The 15,368-nt window shown below is 36.1% G+C and overlaps 2 protein-coding genes across 5 annotated transcripts in view; both read right to left on the minus strand.

Moving 5' to 3' along the window:
* The window catches only part of LOC136801882 (putative leucine-rich repeat-containing protein DDB_G0290503), a 66,360-nt gene extending 57,979 nt beyond the window's left edge, over positions 1–8,381 (minus strand). For 2 of the 4 annotated variants that reach the window (XM_067058547.1, XM_067058545.1), the window contains exon 1: positions 4,041–4,583. In XM_067058547.1, the coding sequence (XP_066914648.1) occupies positions 4,041–4,235 (195 nt within the window). In that variant the 5' untranslated portion in view covers positions 4,236–4,583. Of the gene's footprint in view, positions 1–4,040; positions 4,604–8,261 lie in introns of those variants that run through there. The other 2 variants (XM_067058546.1, XM_067058544.1) reach the window with 2 other exon arrangements.
* Positions 8,382–11,127: 2,746 nt separating this feature from the next.
* LOC136801967 (lactosylceramide 1,3-N-acetyl-beta-D-glucosaminyltransferase A-like) lies at positions 11,128–12,412 on the minus strand. Its single transcript, XM_067058664.1, has one exon. It carries the CDS (start codon positions 12,362–12,364, stop codon positions 11,384–11,386), a length of 981 nt encoding a protein of 326 aa, XP_066914765.1. The 5' UTR covers positions 12,365–12,412; the 3' UTR covers positions 11,128–11,383.
* Between the last annotated feature and the right edge of the window lie 2,956 nt (positions 12,413–15,368).

Here is a 15,368-nt window from a genome sequence, read left to right on the forward strand (position 1 = left end):
TATTTTTACCCATGATTTTTTGTCAACATTTACGATTCTTGATGCTGTTCAAAAATCTTCAAAAGTCTTGATTCATCAAAATTCAAAACATAAAAAGTAGTTCTCTTTTTGCAGCCTATAACCTTTTTTTGCAAGGACTTTATAAAATATTTCATTAAAATTACAAAGTTAAATTAATCCACTCACAAAATCTTTTTTTAATATTCCAGACCAAGACATACTTGCATAATTAACTAGTAAGTTTTTACTTCGTAAGATCACTCAAACTTAACAGTTTTTAAACACACATTTTTCATTCGATTTAATAACTGTTTGTTCTTCTTGATCCAGAAGTTTCATTTTAAGGGAGAAGACATTGTCTGCTACTAAACGTTTAAAGTAGCGACTTTAGTGCACTGGTAGATTATCTGGCTACACAGTGTGCAGAGTCAGGTCATACCAAAGATTTCGTAATTAGTACAACAAGTATTTAGGGTAAAGTGGGGCAATCCAGAAAAAAAGAGTCGTACCCTCCCCTAGATAGTTATCGAAAGAGGAGTCTTCAGGTCACCTCTGACTGCAGTCGCATATTTACTTACTTAGTAAACATTTCCAAGGGGTAAGTTTAGAGGATAAATTTATCACCTTGATAATATGTCAAACCATAAATATTATTGCTGTTAAATGAAAAATTATTAAAAAAAGAAAAGATTGGAAAATCGATAGTTGTTGAAGGATAAACTGAAATTTTCAGGAAAGTGGGAAATTATATACATTTGCCTTACTCAAAATCCCTTAGAATAAATGAAAAAGTACCAATATGACTTATTAAATAATAACTTTGTTCAGATTTGGCCTCAAATTTTCCTATTCTGGACCATTTAGCAGGTTTTATGGAAAACGCGGCCAGCAAAACAAGATCAGGCTAACATTTTTAAAAAGGTTTTCTAATATTTTCTAAAAAATGTGATGTCAATTTGATCTGCCCAGCCAGGATAAGCAGTGCTAATGCATAGTCTGCCACCCAATCTCCTGAAAGAGGAAAGTTGGACAGAGACTCTATGAATTTCTTAAAATACATAAGTTATAAAGTCTTCAGGGTGTTCTACCTGTGTTGTTTTCAGAAAAGTTGTGCTTTCTGTTAAATAATATAGCCTTTTAAAAACTAAATAAACTTATTAATTAGAGGTTGCATTCATTTTTTGACTATTTTTATTAAAAACAAACACTTCATTCAGAAAATTGTTCAAAATTTCAATATTGGGTCAGGTTAAGATCAATTTTGGTTCAGGAACTGTCAGGACTTGGACTTGACCAACTAATGGTACTAGATAGTCAAACAATTAGGAATTGGTGAGAAAAAGTTGTCATCACCCTGTGTGATTTATGTTATGGACTGACTGAACATAATATACGATAAATATTTTTGGGCCATAGACCTTTTGCTAGTCAGGATGTTATGTTGAATAATTAAAAATCTTCAGCATTAAAACAATGATACATTAATGCATAATTATCATACCTTAATTTGGTGTAATGCCAAGATACCATACCTTCGTGTAATGCGGACCAACTATCTGGTCTGCAAAGTAAGTCATAGTGACTTTTTCAAACAGCTTATTCAAAAGCTTTTACTTATAAACATTTGAACCAGATTTTGTTATGACGAAATTAGGCAAGGTATGTTGGCATTACACAAAGTTACGGTACCTTGTCAATTCCGTCAAAGCAACTATCTGGTCTGCAAAGTAGTTAGAGTGATTTTTTTATCCAGCTTATTGAGTAATAAAAAGTTTTATTTCTAAACATTTAAAAGACCAGATAGTTGCTATGACTGAAATAGACAAGGAATGTCAGCATTAACAAAGTTACGAAAAGTGTTCACTAACTTTTTCTTATCAATGTTTAAATGCTGGAGTTTTTAGGTATTCAACATGACATCCTGATTAGCAAAGGTCTTTTTTTTTTAATAATATAAAGCAATCAAATCTGGCTCTTCAAACCACGAAAAAAAGAAATTGATGGTTAAAATGATTGATAGTTAAATGATTGATAATCATCGATTCAATCTTACCTTCATGTACCCTTTAAAAACACATCTTGGGAAAAGTTGTTGGCCCAGAACGCTAAGTCACAGAGACCAAAAACTCTAACCATGGAAACAAAACTCAAATTGACATATATTGCTCAAAAAAGATATCTGACGTCACAAAACAAAAACTATGAAAATCAAATTTTCAAAGAACAAACACCAGTTGCAAAAACAACAACAATAAGACAACACACGAGGTATACCAGTACATGTTTTTTTTTTTATAAGCAAGTGTATGCCCCTTGGTCAGGCTCGTGTATGCTTAAGTTCTCAAAGCATCCAGGCATAGTTTATGCTTATTATATGCTTATGATTCACCCCGTGCCAAGTTTTTTAATGAATTCAGAAATTTTGTAAAAAAAATTGTTCAGATTTTGGGAGTAGTGGAATGCAGCTAGCCGTGGAATGTCTTATTTTTTACTTGGCCTCTACCAAACCAGATAAAAATGAAACAAAAACAGATAAAAATGACCACTTGAAAAATATTTCAGGCTGACATATATGCTCATGTTATGCTTAGGAATTCTGCAAATCTGAGCCTTCATATGCTTATAAGCGTTATGCTTATAAAAAAAAAAACATGTAGCCTGTCTAGGTCTACAGGTGGTATCCTTGCTGTAAAAAAGCTTACCACACCAATTGGTTTATCCTAGGAAGCAACACAAAATCAACTTGACAACATCCCTCAAACAACAAACTAACTTAAAATATACATATAAAGCAACTATATTTTTTATGAAAAACAAAACCATCGCAATAAACCTAAGCAACCTAACATCCTTTTCATTATCCAATATACTGTAAGTTAGTTGGTCTAAAGTCGACACCCTTCTTTAGAGATAGGAATAATATGAAGGTCAGAATCACCAAATTTCTTTCTATAACTCCATCAAGTTTATCAATCATACTTTCTGTCATAACATTTCACAAAAATTTTACTGATAGCGCGCCCTTTTTAACTTTTTTGTTTTCATTCAAAATGACACCATACGCCAATTGGAGAATTAGAGAACGCCCGCTGCCTAACTGCCTATCGCTCAATGGGATTAACAAATAACGAGTGTGTAAATTGCTGCGTGAGTGATGTCAAACGCTCTATCGTTTTGCCTAATTTGTTCTTACTTCGTTCCAGACACTTCACTGCGGAATAAAAGCCTACTAGGTGCAAAAGAGAAATCGTGTATTTTTTAATACTACGCCGTTCATTAACTCAAATCAAATGACTTTGGGCGTTTGGTGAAATGGTGGCCGAATTACCGTCCCATGTTTTGTCAGGTGAAGGCTTCTTCGTAAAAGCGAAAGACATGTATCTATTTTTCGGATCCGGCATGCAGGAATAGTGTCAGGACCTGCAGGCGACCTGAGGGTTGGGTATGGGTGTGGTTTGGGTGTGGTTACGTATCAGATTGGCTAGGAATTGGGTTATTATCAGTTAGGGTTAGGGTTGGAGGTCGAAACAAGCACTCTTTTGTGATTTTCTCTTAGTTTGTACAATATAAATAGCCGTCAGAAACACTCTCTCGGCATGAATCTGTGGCGCAGTGGATAAGACATTGGGTTTCAAAACATCGGAACTTTGCATTTAGTGGGTTCGAATCCCACCGGTGGAGATCTGTCGGTAAGTCATTCAGTAAGTTAGAAAACATAGAAAATAAGTCACATAGAACCAGAAAGTCAGAAAAACTATGAACAAGAGACTGGAAAGTACGAAATAAGTCCAGATCTGTCTTTCGTCCTTTATGAAGAAGCCACGACCGTTTTGTCAGATAGTCCCAAGTTAGAGCAGAATAACGGTAGCGTAGAGAATATATTCTTTTGACCCGATCAGAAATGCTCCCGCCAAGTTTGGGCTACAAAATTTTGGATTTTTGTCTTTGAAATTGTGTCCCAAACATGAAGAGGCCATATGCTGTGAGTCATTATCCCGTACGTACAGTTAAAAAATGGAAATTATAAAAGCCCATTTTACCCTTGCAGTTTGGCTTTTTCGCATGGATGATACTTTTCCAGTTGATGACTTCTCTTCTTCATGTTCAGAATGTTGTTCTTTTGGCTTATAACAGTTTTGACATTTTGTTGGATTGAAATAGTTTGGGGAAAAAAATTTGCAATTTCGTTCGATTGACATTTTTGTGAGTTTTGAGGAAAAAGCCAATTCAACCATGTGAGATGCCTTGCTGTTCCATTAAACTACTGCTCCAAAATAGATTAAATAATAAATTCATTGCATAAAGAGCTGAACTGAAAAATTTTATAATCCATTTCTCATGTTTTATTTTCCCAAAACCAGAAAGCTGCCATTCAAAAATCAAAGCCAACAACAACAGATAAATCCATATACTAACAAGTGCAATCAACTTGAAAAACACTCAAATGTTAAAAATGAACTCTCACAATTAAATGTTGTTATTTTTAACAAGTAGAACAAACACGAACTCCAGAAAAATCATAAAAAAATGAATAAAATATTTTTGAGCTGCTCAACTTTTTTGTGCAGCCTTCAAATCAATATGGTAGACGAAGCTCTGGACTGGATGTTTGTTTTTGTTGTTTTTTTTTTTCTCATTCGAATTACCCGTGCCTTATGCGCTTGCGCACTACCTGGGTATGTCATTGGGATGTCATTACAAAGTCGACAAAATAGAACTTGAAAAAAGACAATAAGAGGTTTAATTTACATCTTATCTCCTTTTTAATATTCATTTTTCTAGAATCCTTTAATATCGAGGATTTATTGCTGCAAATAAACATGACACCCGATGCAATAAACAATGGATGGAAATCCGGGGGGGGGGTCGATTTTTAAAATAGGGTTGGTGAATGAGGGGTATGTGCGGATGGTACCTCCGAAAACCGACTCTTAAAGAGACTGATTTTTGCTGAAAAGGTGACCCTTAGAGAGACTTTATTACAATTTTTCTCTGATTTTTCCGACCCTTAGAGAGACTTTGAAAGTTGAAAAAACCAAAAAACCTACCCTTACCGTCCGTACACACATGCTGATAAATAACGAGATTGCTCACGGGAATTTCTAACCCGTCAACCCCTGTCAATCATTTTTAGATGCTTTTCTTTTCACTTGTGGTTTCGAAAAAAGTGTTTGTAAGATAATAAAAAAAGACAAAAGTCGATTTTTATGCATTTTTTTAGTTGAAAGTTTTGGAATACTGGATTTTCAAGAGAAGGGAAAGTCATGAGTGTTGACTCTTGACGCTCCACCCGCTAACCAACCTGATCCATCCAACCTGATCCATTTTGAAATACTGTACTTTGAGTCAAACTGCACTGAGGTGACACGTCTTATAAAATTTTTGTTTCTTAAAAATATAACGGCAATTTTCAAAAATATCAATACAATAACAGCTCATAAAACCAGAAAAAGGTTGGTCAATGTTGACAAAATAACACAAACTTCAACGCACCGTATAGGATTTGAACTCTCAAAAATGACGATAACATGCACGACAGCTCAGCGCCCTATCCAATCTGCCACTTAAGATGTTAATTAGGGACAATAAAAATGATTAAATATAACATAATTTTATTTGCCATGACCTGTATAATTTTATTTACCCTGTTAAGGTAATAACTTCTTAGAAAAATGATCTTAGATCATTTCCAACATGCGGGAGCCGATCACTCATCGAGATTTTCAGGGGATTTTCAGGATCTTTAGTCTTTAGTGGCACTGCAGCAAACGGGTTGTAAACCCTGCTAGTGCCTTTAAAATTAGAATTTCCATCTGTGGGGGGGTTAGGACACTCTCCAATCTCCTTAAATTCTCAAAAGACTGAAGAGAGGAGCTTTTTCTTCTATACAGTACCCATATACAGCAGACAGAATTCACAGAGCGTACACGCGCGGGCGATTAAACATGATCGCGCGTAATGCGAGTCAAAAAATTCCCGTGAGCAATCTCGTTATTTATCAAAAAGTCCGTACACACCCATCATCCATTTTTGGCCTAAGTACCCCCCCTCGGGGTCATACTACATGGACGTGCGACGGCAAAGCAATATTAACTGGAATATTTAGCAGTTTAGCATCAGTATTAGCAAGCATAGAAAATATACGTTGGGAACGTATCTTGAGCATAACCTGTGGCGACGAATTTCATTGCCCAAATTTCGACTGGATTACATTACTATACTATTAAAAAAGTCAAAGATAAAGAAAACATACCCCCGTGCTAAGCTTAAGCAGATTTTATAACTACGTTCGATCTAGTTTTTACAATTTTTCCAAAAGTGCGTGTTCCATACCCTGAAAAACACAGGTCGAAATCATATATCGACGCTGTGCCGACGAATCGAGATTCTATTCAGCGCGCAATCAACGAAGACAAAAGTAACCATGACGACCATCCAAGATCTTGGATGAAGTCCAACGTTGATATTTTTATTCCCATCGTTGAAAACACAACAAAAAATATCATTGATGCTTTTTAAAAAGAGTCAGTGATAGAGAATCTTAACATAAAGTCTGTCTATTAATATTTCGATTCAATTAAAGTGACATTTCCATAATTAATAGTTTAGTAATTACTGTTATACATTTGGGGATCATGTAAAAGATTTCTTTCGAAAAAAACTCACTTCAATTACACTTGGAGATTTCTGGGGAATTCGTAAATAGTAAACTGCATACTGATACAGTCTGCTAGACATTAATAAGGTAATATTTGCTCTTCATTTTTTTTCATGGGACAAAAAGTGAGAGAAGGACCCAAAAGACACGCTGATTTTGTCCCTGGGACAATGGAGCAAAATTGATTCAAAAAGGAACAAAAAGGGACAAAATCAGCGTGTCTTTTGGGTCTTTCCCTCACTTTTTGTCCCATGAAATAAAATAAGAAACCATGAGACACGCACTTTTTTCTTGTGTTGGTGGGGATGGAGCATATTGCATTGCACCAACGTGAAAAAACTTCTCGTGTCCCCAAGCCTTAAATCAGTGAAACGAGCAAGTATTTGTGTGTTAAAATGATTGCTATTCCCACCGTAAATATTTGACACAAAAGGGGAATTCCCTCAAATTTAAGTGCTTTAAAGTACGGTACGGTTGGAAATAATCCTTATTCTGAGCTTTACGACCTTAGGATCTCAGGATCTTAAAGCTCAAAAACGTTCCAACAAGGCTGAAAATAGAGCCTGGAAGCCACTTAAGCCCTTCCCAAATAGAAAAATCCAATGAAACAAAGTGGAAGTACTGAAACTGCAATTCTCGCCCGATCTTTAAATCCTGAAAAACGTTAAAATACCCAAAAGTGTCAATATATTTCGGCACTGATTGTGGGTTGTAAGCTAATCAATTAATTTTTATCTGGGGAGGGGGGGAGGCACTCATTTGGTCCGACCCACGGCATCGCCCTTAAGGGTAGGTTTTCGAGACCCTCGTACACTGTAAGGGTGTACTTTTGATAGAGTGCACTAAAATGGTCTTTTTTAGTAATGGTGTGTTTGCTGAATTGCAAGTCTGACAGTAAACATCTCATGTATCTTTATAGTTTTGACTCGCACCCATTTTTATTTGTTTTGCACATTGTGTCGACATCCCAGGCTCATCATTTTCAGGTGGCTTCAGTAAAATAAGATATGAAACCAAACTACACACTGAAAGGCAGGGTCAGAAAAGTTTGGTAAAATGCACTGTAAGGGTACCTTTTCACTGCTCAAGGGCTAGACTGTAAGGGTCCATTTTTGAAAGTCATTTTTTGGCGGCACATGCTATAGTTTAGAAATCGAGAAATTTTCGGGTATATTTTCTCTTTTTTGCTGAAAATTGCTAATTAAAAGGTGCAAAAAAGCAAAGGGGCGCCAGAAATTAATATGATAATCAAAGGCTTTTTTGCGTCTCTTGACTTTCGGCACCCTCCAAAAAAGGCCCCCCCCCCCCTGACAACACACTACTGTCACTGACTTGAATTACTCCTGGACCAGGCTATATCCACCATCTTTGATCGATTTAGTGTTACCAATTTCAAAAGCTCTGATCGAAGATTTTTTCAACCTCATTCTCTGCGTATTATCTATTTTTTAAGTGCTTACTGATAGCGGCAGATAATATATTCTCTGGCGTCAATCAGTAACATAAATAAGGTCTGGGTCAACGGGGACGAGGTTGACATTTCGCTTGGCAGGGATCGAGAAACTTTGTCGAGGGTTTATAAAGGTCAGTGCGAATAAAATACCTTGGTGAAGAAGTGATTTCTCCATGAAGAATGTCTTCTTGTCTTCTTGCTGTGTGATGACTTGTCTCGCTTACCACTTCCATAACAAGTATTGAACATACTCATCAAGAATATCCAAAATTTTCATCCACCAAACATCTCAGGAAATATTCCCTTGTATAATACCACCCTTTTTCTATGAGGAAATCGTTCAAATCGTCAAAAGATAAGAACATAATTTAAAAACAATGCTGTGACTGAAATTACTCAGGGGTCAAAGTAGTAAAAATTGGATACGAATGAAGCCTAAAAAACCTCAGTTACAAAAAAGAAGGATGAGAGGATGAGAATAATTTGAGGCTTAAACTGTCAAAAACAATGAGAACAGCTAAGCCTCATTAACAATTTACTTGTTCTTAAACCTTTAGAATGGAAACAGGTTTCGTTCTCAGCGTTCTTTGATTACCCTCAGAAAATTTCTTTCTGTCCAACATTTATTTTGTCAAATCTTTTCTCTTGTGCCCGGAGATTTCAAATATAACACCATATGTTCCAAAGAGAAGGATAAACAGAACAGAGGCATGGAGGTTGTTATGTGTGTTCAAGATAGTTGGCTACTCTTAAACACCCATGTCTCATAACCCGATGAGAATGAAGTAAATGGACTACTCCAGGATACATAATAGCTATGGTTGATATGATCGGGGTCGTTAGGGTAAAAACTAAGATCTGAATAGGCGAATGGTGGAATAAACATGTCCTTGATGGATAGAATTTTCAAGGGACACTTATTTCGAGAGACCCGGTTTAATGGAGATTCATCATGTTACAAATATCTTGACGGTGTACTTTTTTCTCTAACTCGATCTTCAAGGGACCAAAACAATTCCTCGGATTAAAAAGGGATTCGAATTATAGAGGGTATAATTGAAACACTTTCCAGCTGAGGGGCTCAATATTTCAGTTCGAGTTACAGAAAGATTCGATTATCGGTGACCCAAAAAATATCTGCAATCTGATCGGTCAAAAATGGTCAAAAAGAGTATTTGTATTTCACATGTACAAAATATAAATTGCCGAAAATGGCAACCAGCAGGATGCACGCAGCCTAGATGTCTGTCAAAAATAAAAAATCATCCAGACTTAAACTTCCAATCAAAAGCATCATCATTCAAATATATCAACCGCATCCAGAGGCAAAATCTTTTTGCTCTAAGTTTGATCAATTTTTATTTATGCTTCCTATAAGACAAATTTTATTGTGTTATTTACACAAAGCTGATGAAAAAGTCGTGAAAAATCTGAAAGTTTGCTCAATATTATAACTTGTTGACACTCGGATTATTTTTCCGTGCTGATTTTTTTCTCAAAGTTTTGCCTTATGGTAAAAATGCCCGTTACTCAAAGTTTTTAGAGCTATCTCTTCTTTGAAAAAAAACAGAAAAGCGCCAGTCGGGCTGGAACGGTATCACGCGTAAAAAGTGAGCATAGGAGTTAGGTAAGAGTAGAAAGAAAAAGGGCTGAAAGCTAATCAGCAGCCTCGCACCAATTTTTGCTCGGTCTCCTACGCAGCTCCTATTCTAGCAAACGCCCGACATCTTTATGTTCCCGACATGATTAATTAACAGACTTGTTTGCTAGTCTATTTCTCCTTTTTTAAACAAAAGAATGAAGGTTCAAAGAAAGAACTTCAAAACGACTTAAGTCTTTCTTTACAGAACAAGCTATTTGCGTTTCATCGTCGACTGATGCTGTAACTTTTTTTGAGGACCTAATTTAGAAATTTGGCACGCTGAAAAATAAATCTTGAAAAGAGCTTTCCCACAAGCCCAAACATGAGCTTTCTCCAAAGCTGAGATAATTGCATTTGAAGTTGGAACTTCTAAAAAACGAAAATCGACTTTTTCAATTTTTGTCGTATTATAGAAAGAGTCATCAAAGGGAAACATTAGATGTTATAGTCCATTACAGAGATAGTAAAGACGGAAAATATAGATGCGTAAGAGTTTAAGTCGTCACGACGGTATATGGGAAAAACGGCGGTAGAATTTCGAAGAAAAGACCGGTAAACTCTTTCAACTGTAAAGTCCTTCCTGTAAAAAAACCCATTTGTAAATGTTCCTCGACTTCAGCCTTATTTCTTAGATAGTGTTTTGTAATGAGGTGTCTGAGGAAACATAAATAAAGAATTGGGTATGTCATTCGAGAGCATGTTCTTCCATTCGAGACATTCTCATCGTGAAAGGCTATCGTTTGTTTACTTGGTTCAAAACATGGGATTTATGTCGAATACTTCATTTGGATTTGCATGTGATTATTTTAATATTAACACGTTTTTTATGAAAAAAGGTTTAAAGGGCTGCTTTCGTCGTCATAAGAAAAGCGATTGATTCGGTTAAAGAAATCGAGTAGAAAAACTTGGGCTACAAAAAGTAATTTGAGTTCATAGAAGCAGTGAAGGTTTCTTCCATAATTTGCCATCTACCTTATCCGGCCCGTTGTTTTCAAAAAGGCTAGATTTGATACTCTTGGAATCCACTTACTTCCCATCCAAAACGTTTTTCCACAAACACCAGATTGAAAGTAAAACCTATCACCAAATTTTGAAAAAATTTTGGAAGAAAACAAAGCAAGGGCTAGATTTTATTCGTCATTAAATGCGGCGCTAACCTCAGGCTTCACTTTTTTTGCTTGAGAAAAGTTGACGATTCCTCTATAGCTCCTTCGGGGCTGTAAACTTAACGATTGGCGCTTTTCACACCCGCCCTTGTTACACCAGAGAAGAAAAATAACACCAGGAAGGGCTGACGTAAAAAGGACCGATAAGGTATTCAATTCTTATGAATTTTATCATGATACAATACACCTTTTCGACTGGTGCGTGCCACTTTATTATCTAATTTACCACTTAAATTTACCACCATTTACCACATTTTACACCTTAAACTCGATCCAATCCTTTTTTTACACTTTTTTCTATTGTCTTCAGGTGCGAAAAAAAGGCTGGGACGGTTTTAGGGTGAAAAAGGACAAAAAATGCCCGCGCGGCAATTGGCGGCTACGGTCGAAAAGGTCAATTGGAAATTAAACAGCATATTTTGCAAATAAGTAAAATTTTAATTAACAAAATAAAAAAAGGCGTTCTAAAATTCAAACTTTTCAGAAAGCGCCTGCTCCATCAGACCCATCATACATTTTGAAGTTTTTGCAGGGTGTGAGACCCACAAATCTTTATAGAATTTACACTCCTTGTTGAACATAACAAAATTTGTTTTATAATTCCATGATGGAACTTTTCCTATCCTGTAAACTAACGAACCAAAATAAGCGTCCTCATATTTAAGGGGATTTTCGAACACTAAGTAACGAGCAATTTTCGAAATGATGCCCTGACGGGAGATAAATCCGCCCCCTGAACAGTACGGATCATATCGATCGCTTTTGAACTCTTTAGGTGTAAGGGCGTAACGCCCCTTACGTTCTACAGGTTGCCGCCACATCACGTGACCTAAATATTCTATGTGGTTTGGTATTTGCAGCAAATTGTGAATGATTTTCGGAACATTTATAAAAACATCATCATCGGTTTTCAAGAAGAAATCGTATGCAAGATTCCGATTAACCCAATCGATACTTATCGATAATTTCCTCGATAAAGTGTAAAAACTCTCCGTAACATTTCCAACTATCAGATCACCATGAGTCCTTATCTCATCTTGCAAATCGTGAGTTATGTTTTCTAATGACGGTTTCCGTTCTTCAAAACCGACGTTAAAAACTACGGTCCATGGTAAATGATCCGGAACACGCCATTTCGTATAATTAGCCCACATTTGACGTATGGTGTCACGTCTTTTACGGTTCTTGACGTGCGTTGAAACGAGAATAACTAAAACGTAACGCAACGAACAGTTTAATTTGACGCCGTCTAAAATGACGTAACGGCTTTCAGCAGTTTGAGTTTTCGGACAAATAACAGATCGCGGCTCTAAGGAAGGTTGCTTTGTTTTTACGTTGGGTTGCGGTATATCAATATCAGATTGCATTGTTGTTCCCACGTTGTCTGTTCTGTTTATCAGTTGGTTGTTCAACAATCCAGATAATTTTTGGTCCAAAGATCTCATTTTATGATCAATATTCGATATTCCATCAACAATTTTCTCAAATTTTGTCAGAATCTCATTCTCCATGTTACGCCTTTTCGTATGAGCGTTACGTATTGAGTTACGTATCCAAGTTGAAACAAAAATTAACGTTATAACGCAAAATACGCCGAACGTTAATTGAATATTACGTCGCATATCGTGAATAAGAAAAAGCCAACCAAGCTTCACGTTACCGAAAAAAAACATCAACACTTTTTTTAATTTTGAACCTCCATTGATTGAAATAACAGGATACATGAAATAAGTTCTTTAGCACAGCAGCCCAATGAGAAACTGGGATTCAATGTTTGATATTTTTCAATATTGCATATTAATAATTCCCTTGTAGAACAGTGACAATACACGAGATGCAAAATTATATCATTACTCGAAAAAGTTCACGGGATTTTATTCCCGTGTTACTTGCTGCTTTACAACTTACAGCTGATAACTTTATCAGTGTCAATGAATTCGAACCAATCAGAAATAAATGTCATGTAACAAGCACATAAAATTTTTGAGTAAAAGCGTGATTTGTCTTCCGGACTTTAATTTTGCAATCGAAGGAAACATCAGAAAAATAATTTACCAGATCGAACACGCACGAGGATCACAAATTTGTTCGAATTAAGGAAATTGTGAGTTATCGTTTATAAGGCATTGTTAACTGACTGAGTTAAGAGTTAAGAAGACATTCGAGTTGTAGAGGTTCGAGTTGTAGAGGTTCGAGTTAAAAAGACTCAACTATAACTGTATAATGATGCCTATTTAATTAGCCTGATTCGAAAAATCTGTAATATTAGTAGGTAGTAAATGTACCCGTTTTTATTTAAAATTTGGAGATTTGATGTTTCACAGAAAAGTGCTACCAAGGGGTATTTTGGGTCCCATATCTTCCGAAGGAATTTTCCGTTTGCCTTGAAATTTGATAACCTTTTTAACCTAAGGTTGAACTACCTCTGGTGTAAAAATGAGCGTTGTAGCATAAGTAGAAAAAAGCTCAATTTTTGCAATCTCAAATTTAACCGCTAAAAATCGCGAATTTTTCAACCAAAAATACATTCAAATATAGCGCTTTTGATTTTCTAAAATAAACAAAAAAAATTTGAAATTATATCGGACTATCAAAAGTTACAGGCATTCTTGTTTCCACTGCCAATTATATCTGGATAGACTTAAGTGAATGTTCTATATAATTTTTGAATAAAATAAAAATATTACAACCCTTTGTTGCGGTCACACACTGAACAATATTTCCAAATTTGTCCCAGTTTGAGTGCAATGAAAATTCATTAAATACTACTAGCAAGTAGCTGTCGCTATGAATACCCCGCCAACGCATTCATAATCGAGAATGAACGTTTGAAGGATGCGGCCTAGAACGTTTTAATTGGAACGCCATCCAAAAAGCGCACAGCTAAAGATTTCTATTCGTTGAGCACTTGTCTCGTTCCTTTGAAACCATTATGCGAAATATCGAAAATATTTTTACACAAGAAAAAACAAACACAAAAATCTAATATTTTTCTTCCCTCTGATTGGCTGATAAAAAGAAGAAACGGGGTGTACAGCTTGGCGCATACAGTAAAATATCTTGATGTCCCTTGTTTACTTTGTAAGATCTAATTACCGAAAAGTATGTCACTGCCTATCAAGAGTTATTGATTTGATTCTTATAAAGTAGATGCTTATAAGAAAAATAAATATGCTCATATTGTGCACCATCCCTTGTTTACTTTGAAGAACTAATTACCGAAAAGTATATCACAGTCTATCAAAGAGTTATTGATTTGATTCTTATAAGTAGATGCTTATAAGAAAAATAAATATGCTCATCTTTTTCGCCATCCCTTGTTTACTTTGAAGAACTAATTACCGAAAAGTATATCAGTCTATCAAAGAGTTATTGATTTGATTCTTATAAAGTATATGCTTATAAGAAAAATAAATATGCTCATATTGTGAACTGTCCCTGTTATGGAAAAAGGCCTAAAAAAAGGCATATGTTATAGAAAAAGGCATGTGCAAATAAATATAGTCATCTCATAACAATCTACAGGGTTTCAAGCGAGCATGAGAAGGTATTTACCAGGCTAAAAAACAGTTTAGGTGATTTATTAGCGAGATTATGTATCTGGAATTCTCTACGGCTACGGTTGAAGTTGCGAGGGTAATGGCGAGTAAGGCAAGTAATGGCGGGTGAAAGCAAGTTCGATATTTGACGTACGGCATTATGTCGACTTTGCTTCTACGGTGTTTTGGTGTTTTTCCCGTACAAAGCAAAGTAGACAACGACATGTCGCCTTTGTTGAGGACCCGTACGGGCAGCCCCGCAACCGTAGCCGTAAAATATCTCCGATACATAATCTCGCTATTACCGAGTTTATGTATGTGTGTTTTACTGCGACGGAGACGGTAAGGTTCTAATTTGTCTACATCCTGAATGACTGAGGACGACGGTAAATCAGCACTTTTACCGTTCTCGATTTTGCGGGTCAGCACTGCGGGTTATTCCAAATCGCGTGTCAAATCCACCGTCCTCAAAAGTGCAAATACATAAACTCGATATTATTCTTATGATACAGGAAGGAGACGAACCTCTTCTGCTGACTAAGCACAATTACAAAATGACTTTCTAAAAAATCTTGTGCTCATGCTTCCTGGAAGGGAGTGAAAGTCGCAAATGAGATGGAGTTTTTATAAGATATCTGGATATCCGCTCCCTTGTAGATATTTAACCCCCTGGATATCCACTTTTGAACAAAATTCGTTAAACCCCCTGGATATATTTGATATCCTCAACAGGGGGGGGGGGAGACACGGACTATTTCTGGAAAAGCCCAATGCTATGAAGGATATGTTTACATCGAGATACAATTTTACACCTCAGGCGTCACTTAACCAGTCAAACACCCCTATCCCTCCAAAAAATTATCGTAGAATCTCTCCTAACGCAGTTTAACTCCTTCACTTCATCCCTACA

Source organism: Clytia hemisphaerica, unplaced genomic scaffold, assembly GCF_902728285.1.
Source record: "Clytia hemisphaerica strain Z4C2 unplaced genomic scaffold, Clytia hemisphaerica genome assembly, whole genome shotgun sequence".
NCBI lineage: Eukaryota > Metazoa > Cnidaria > Hydrozoa > Leptothecata > Clytiidae > Clytia > Clytia hemisphaerica.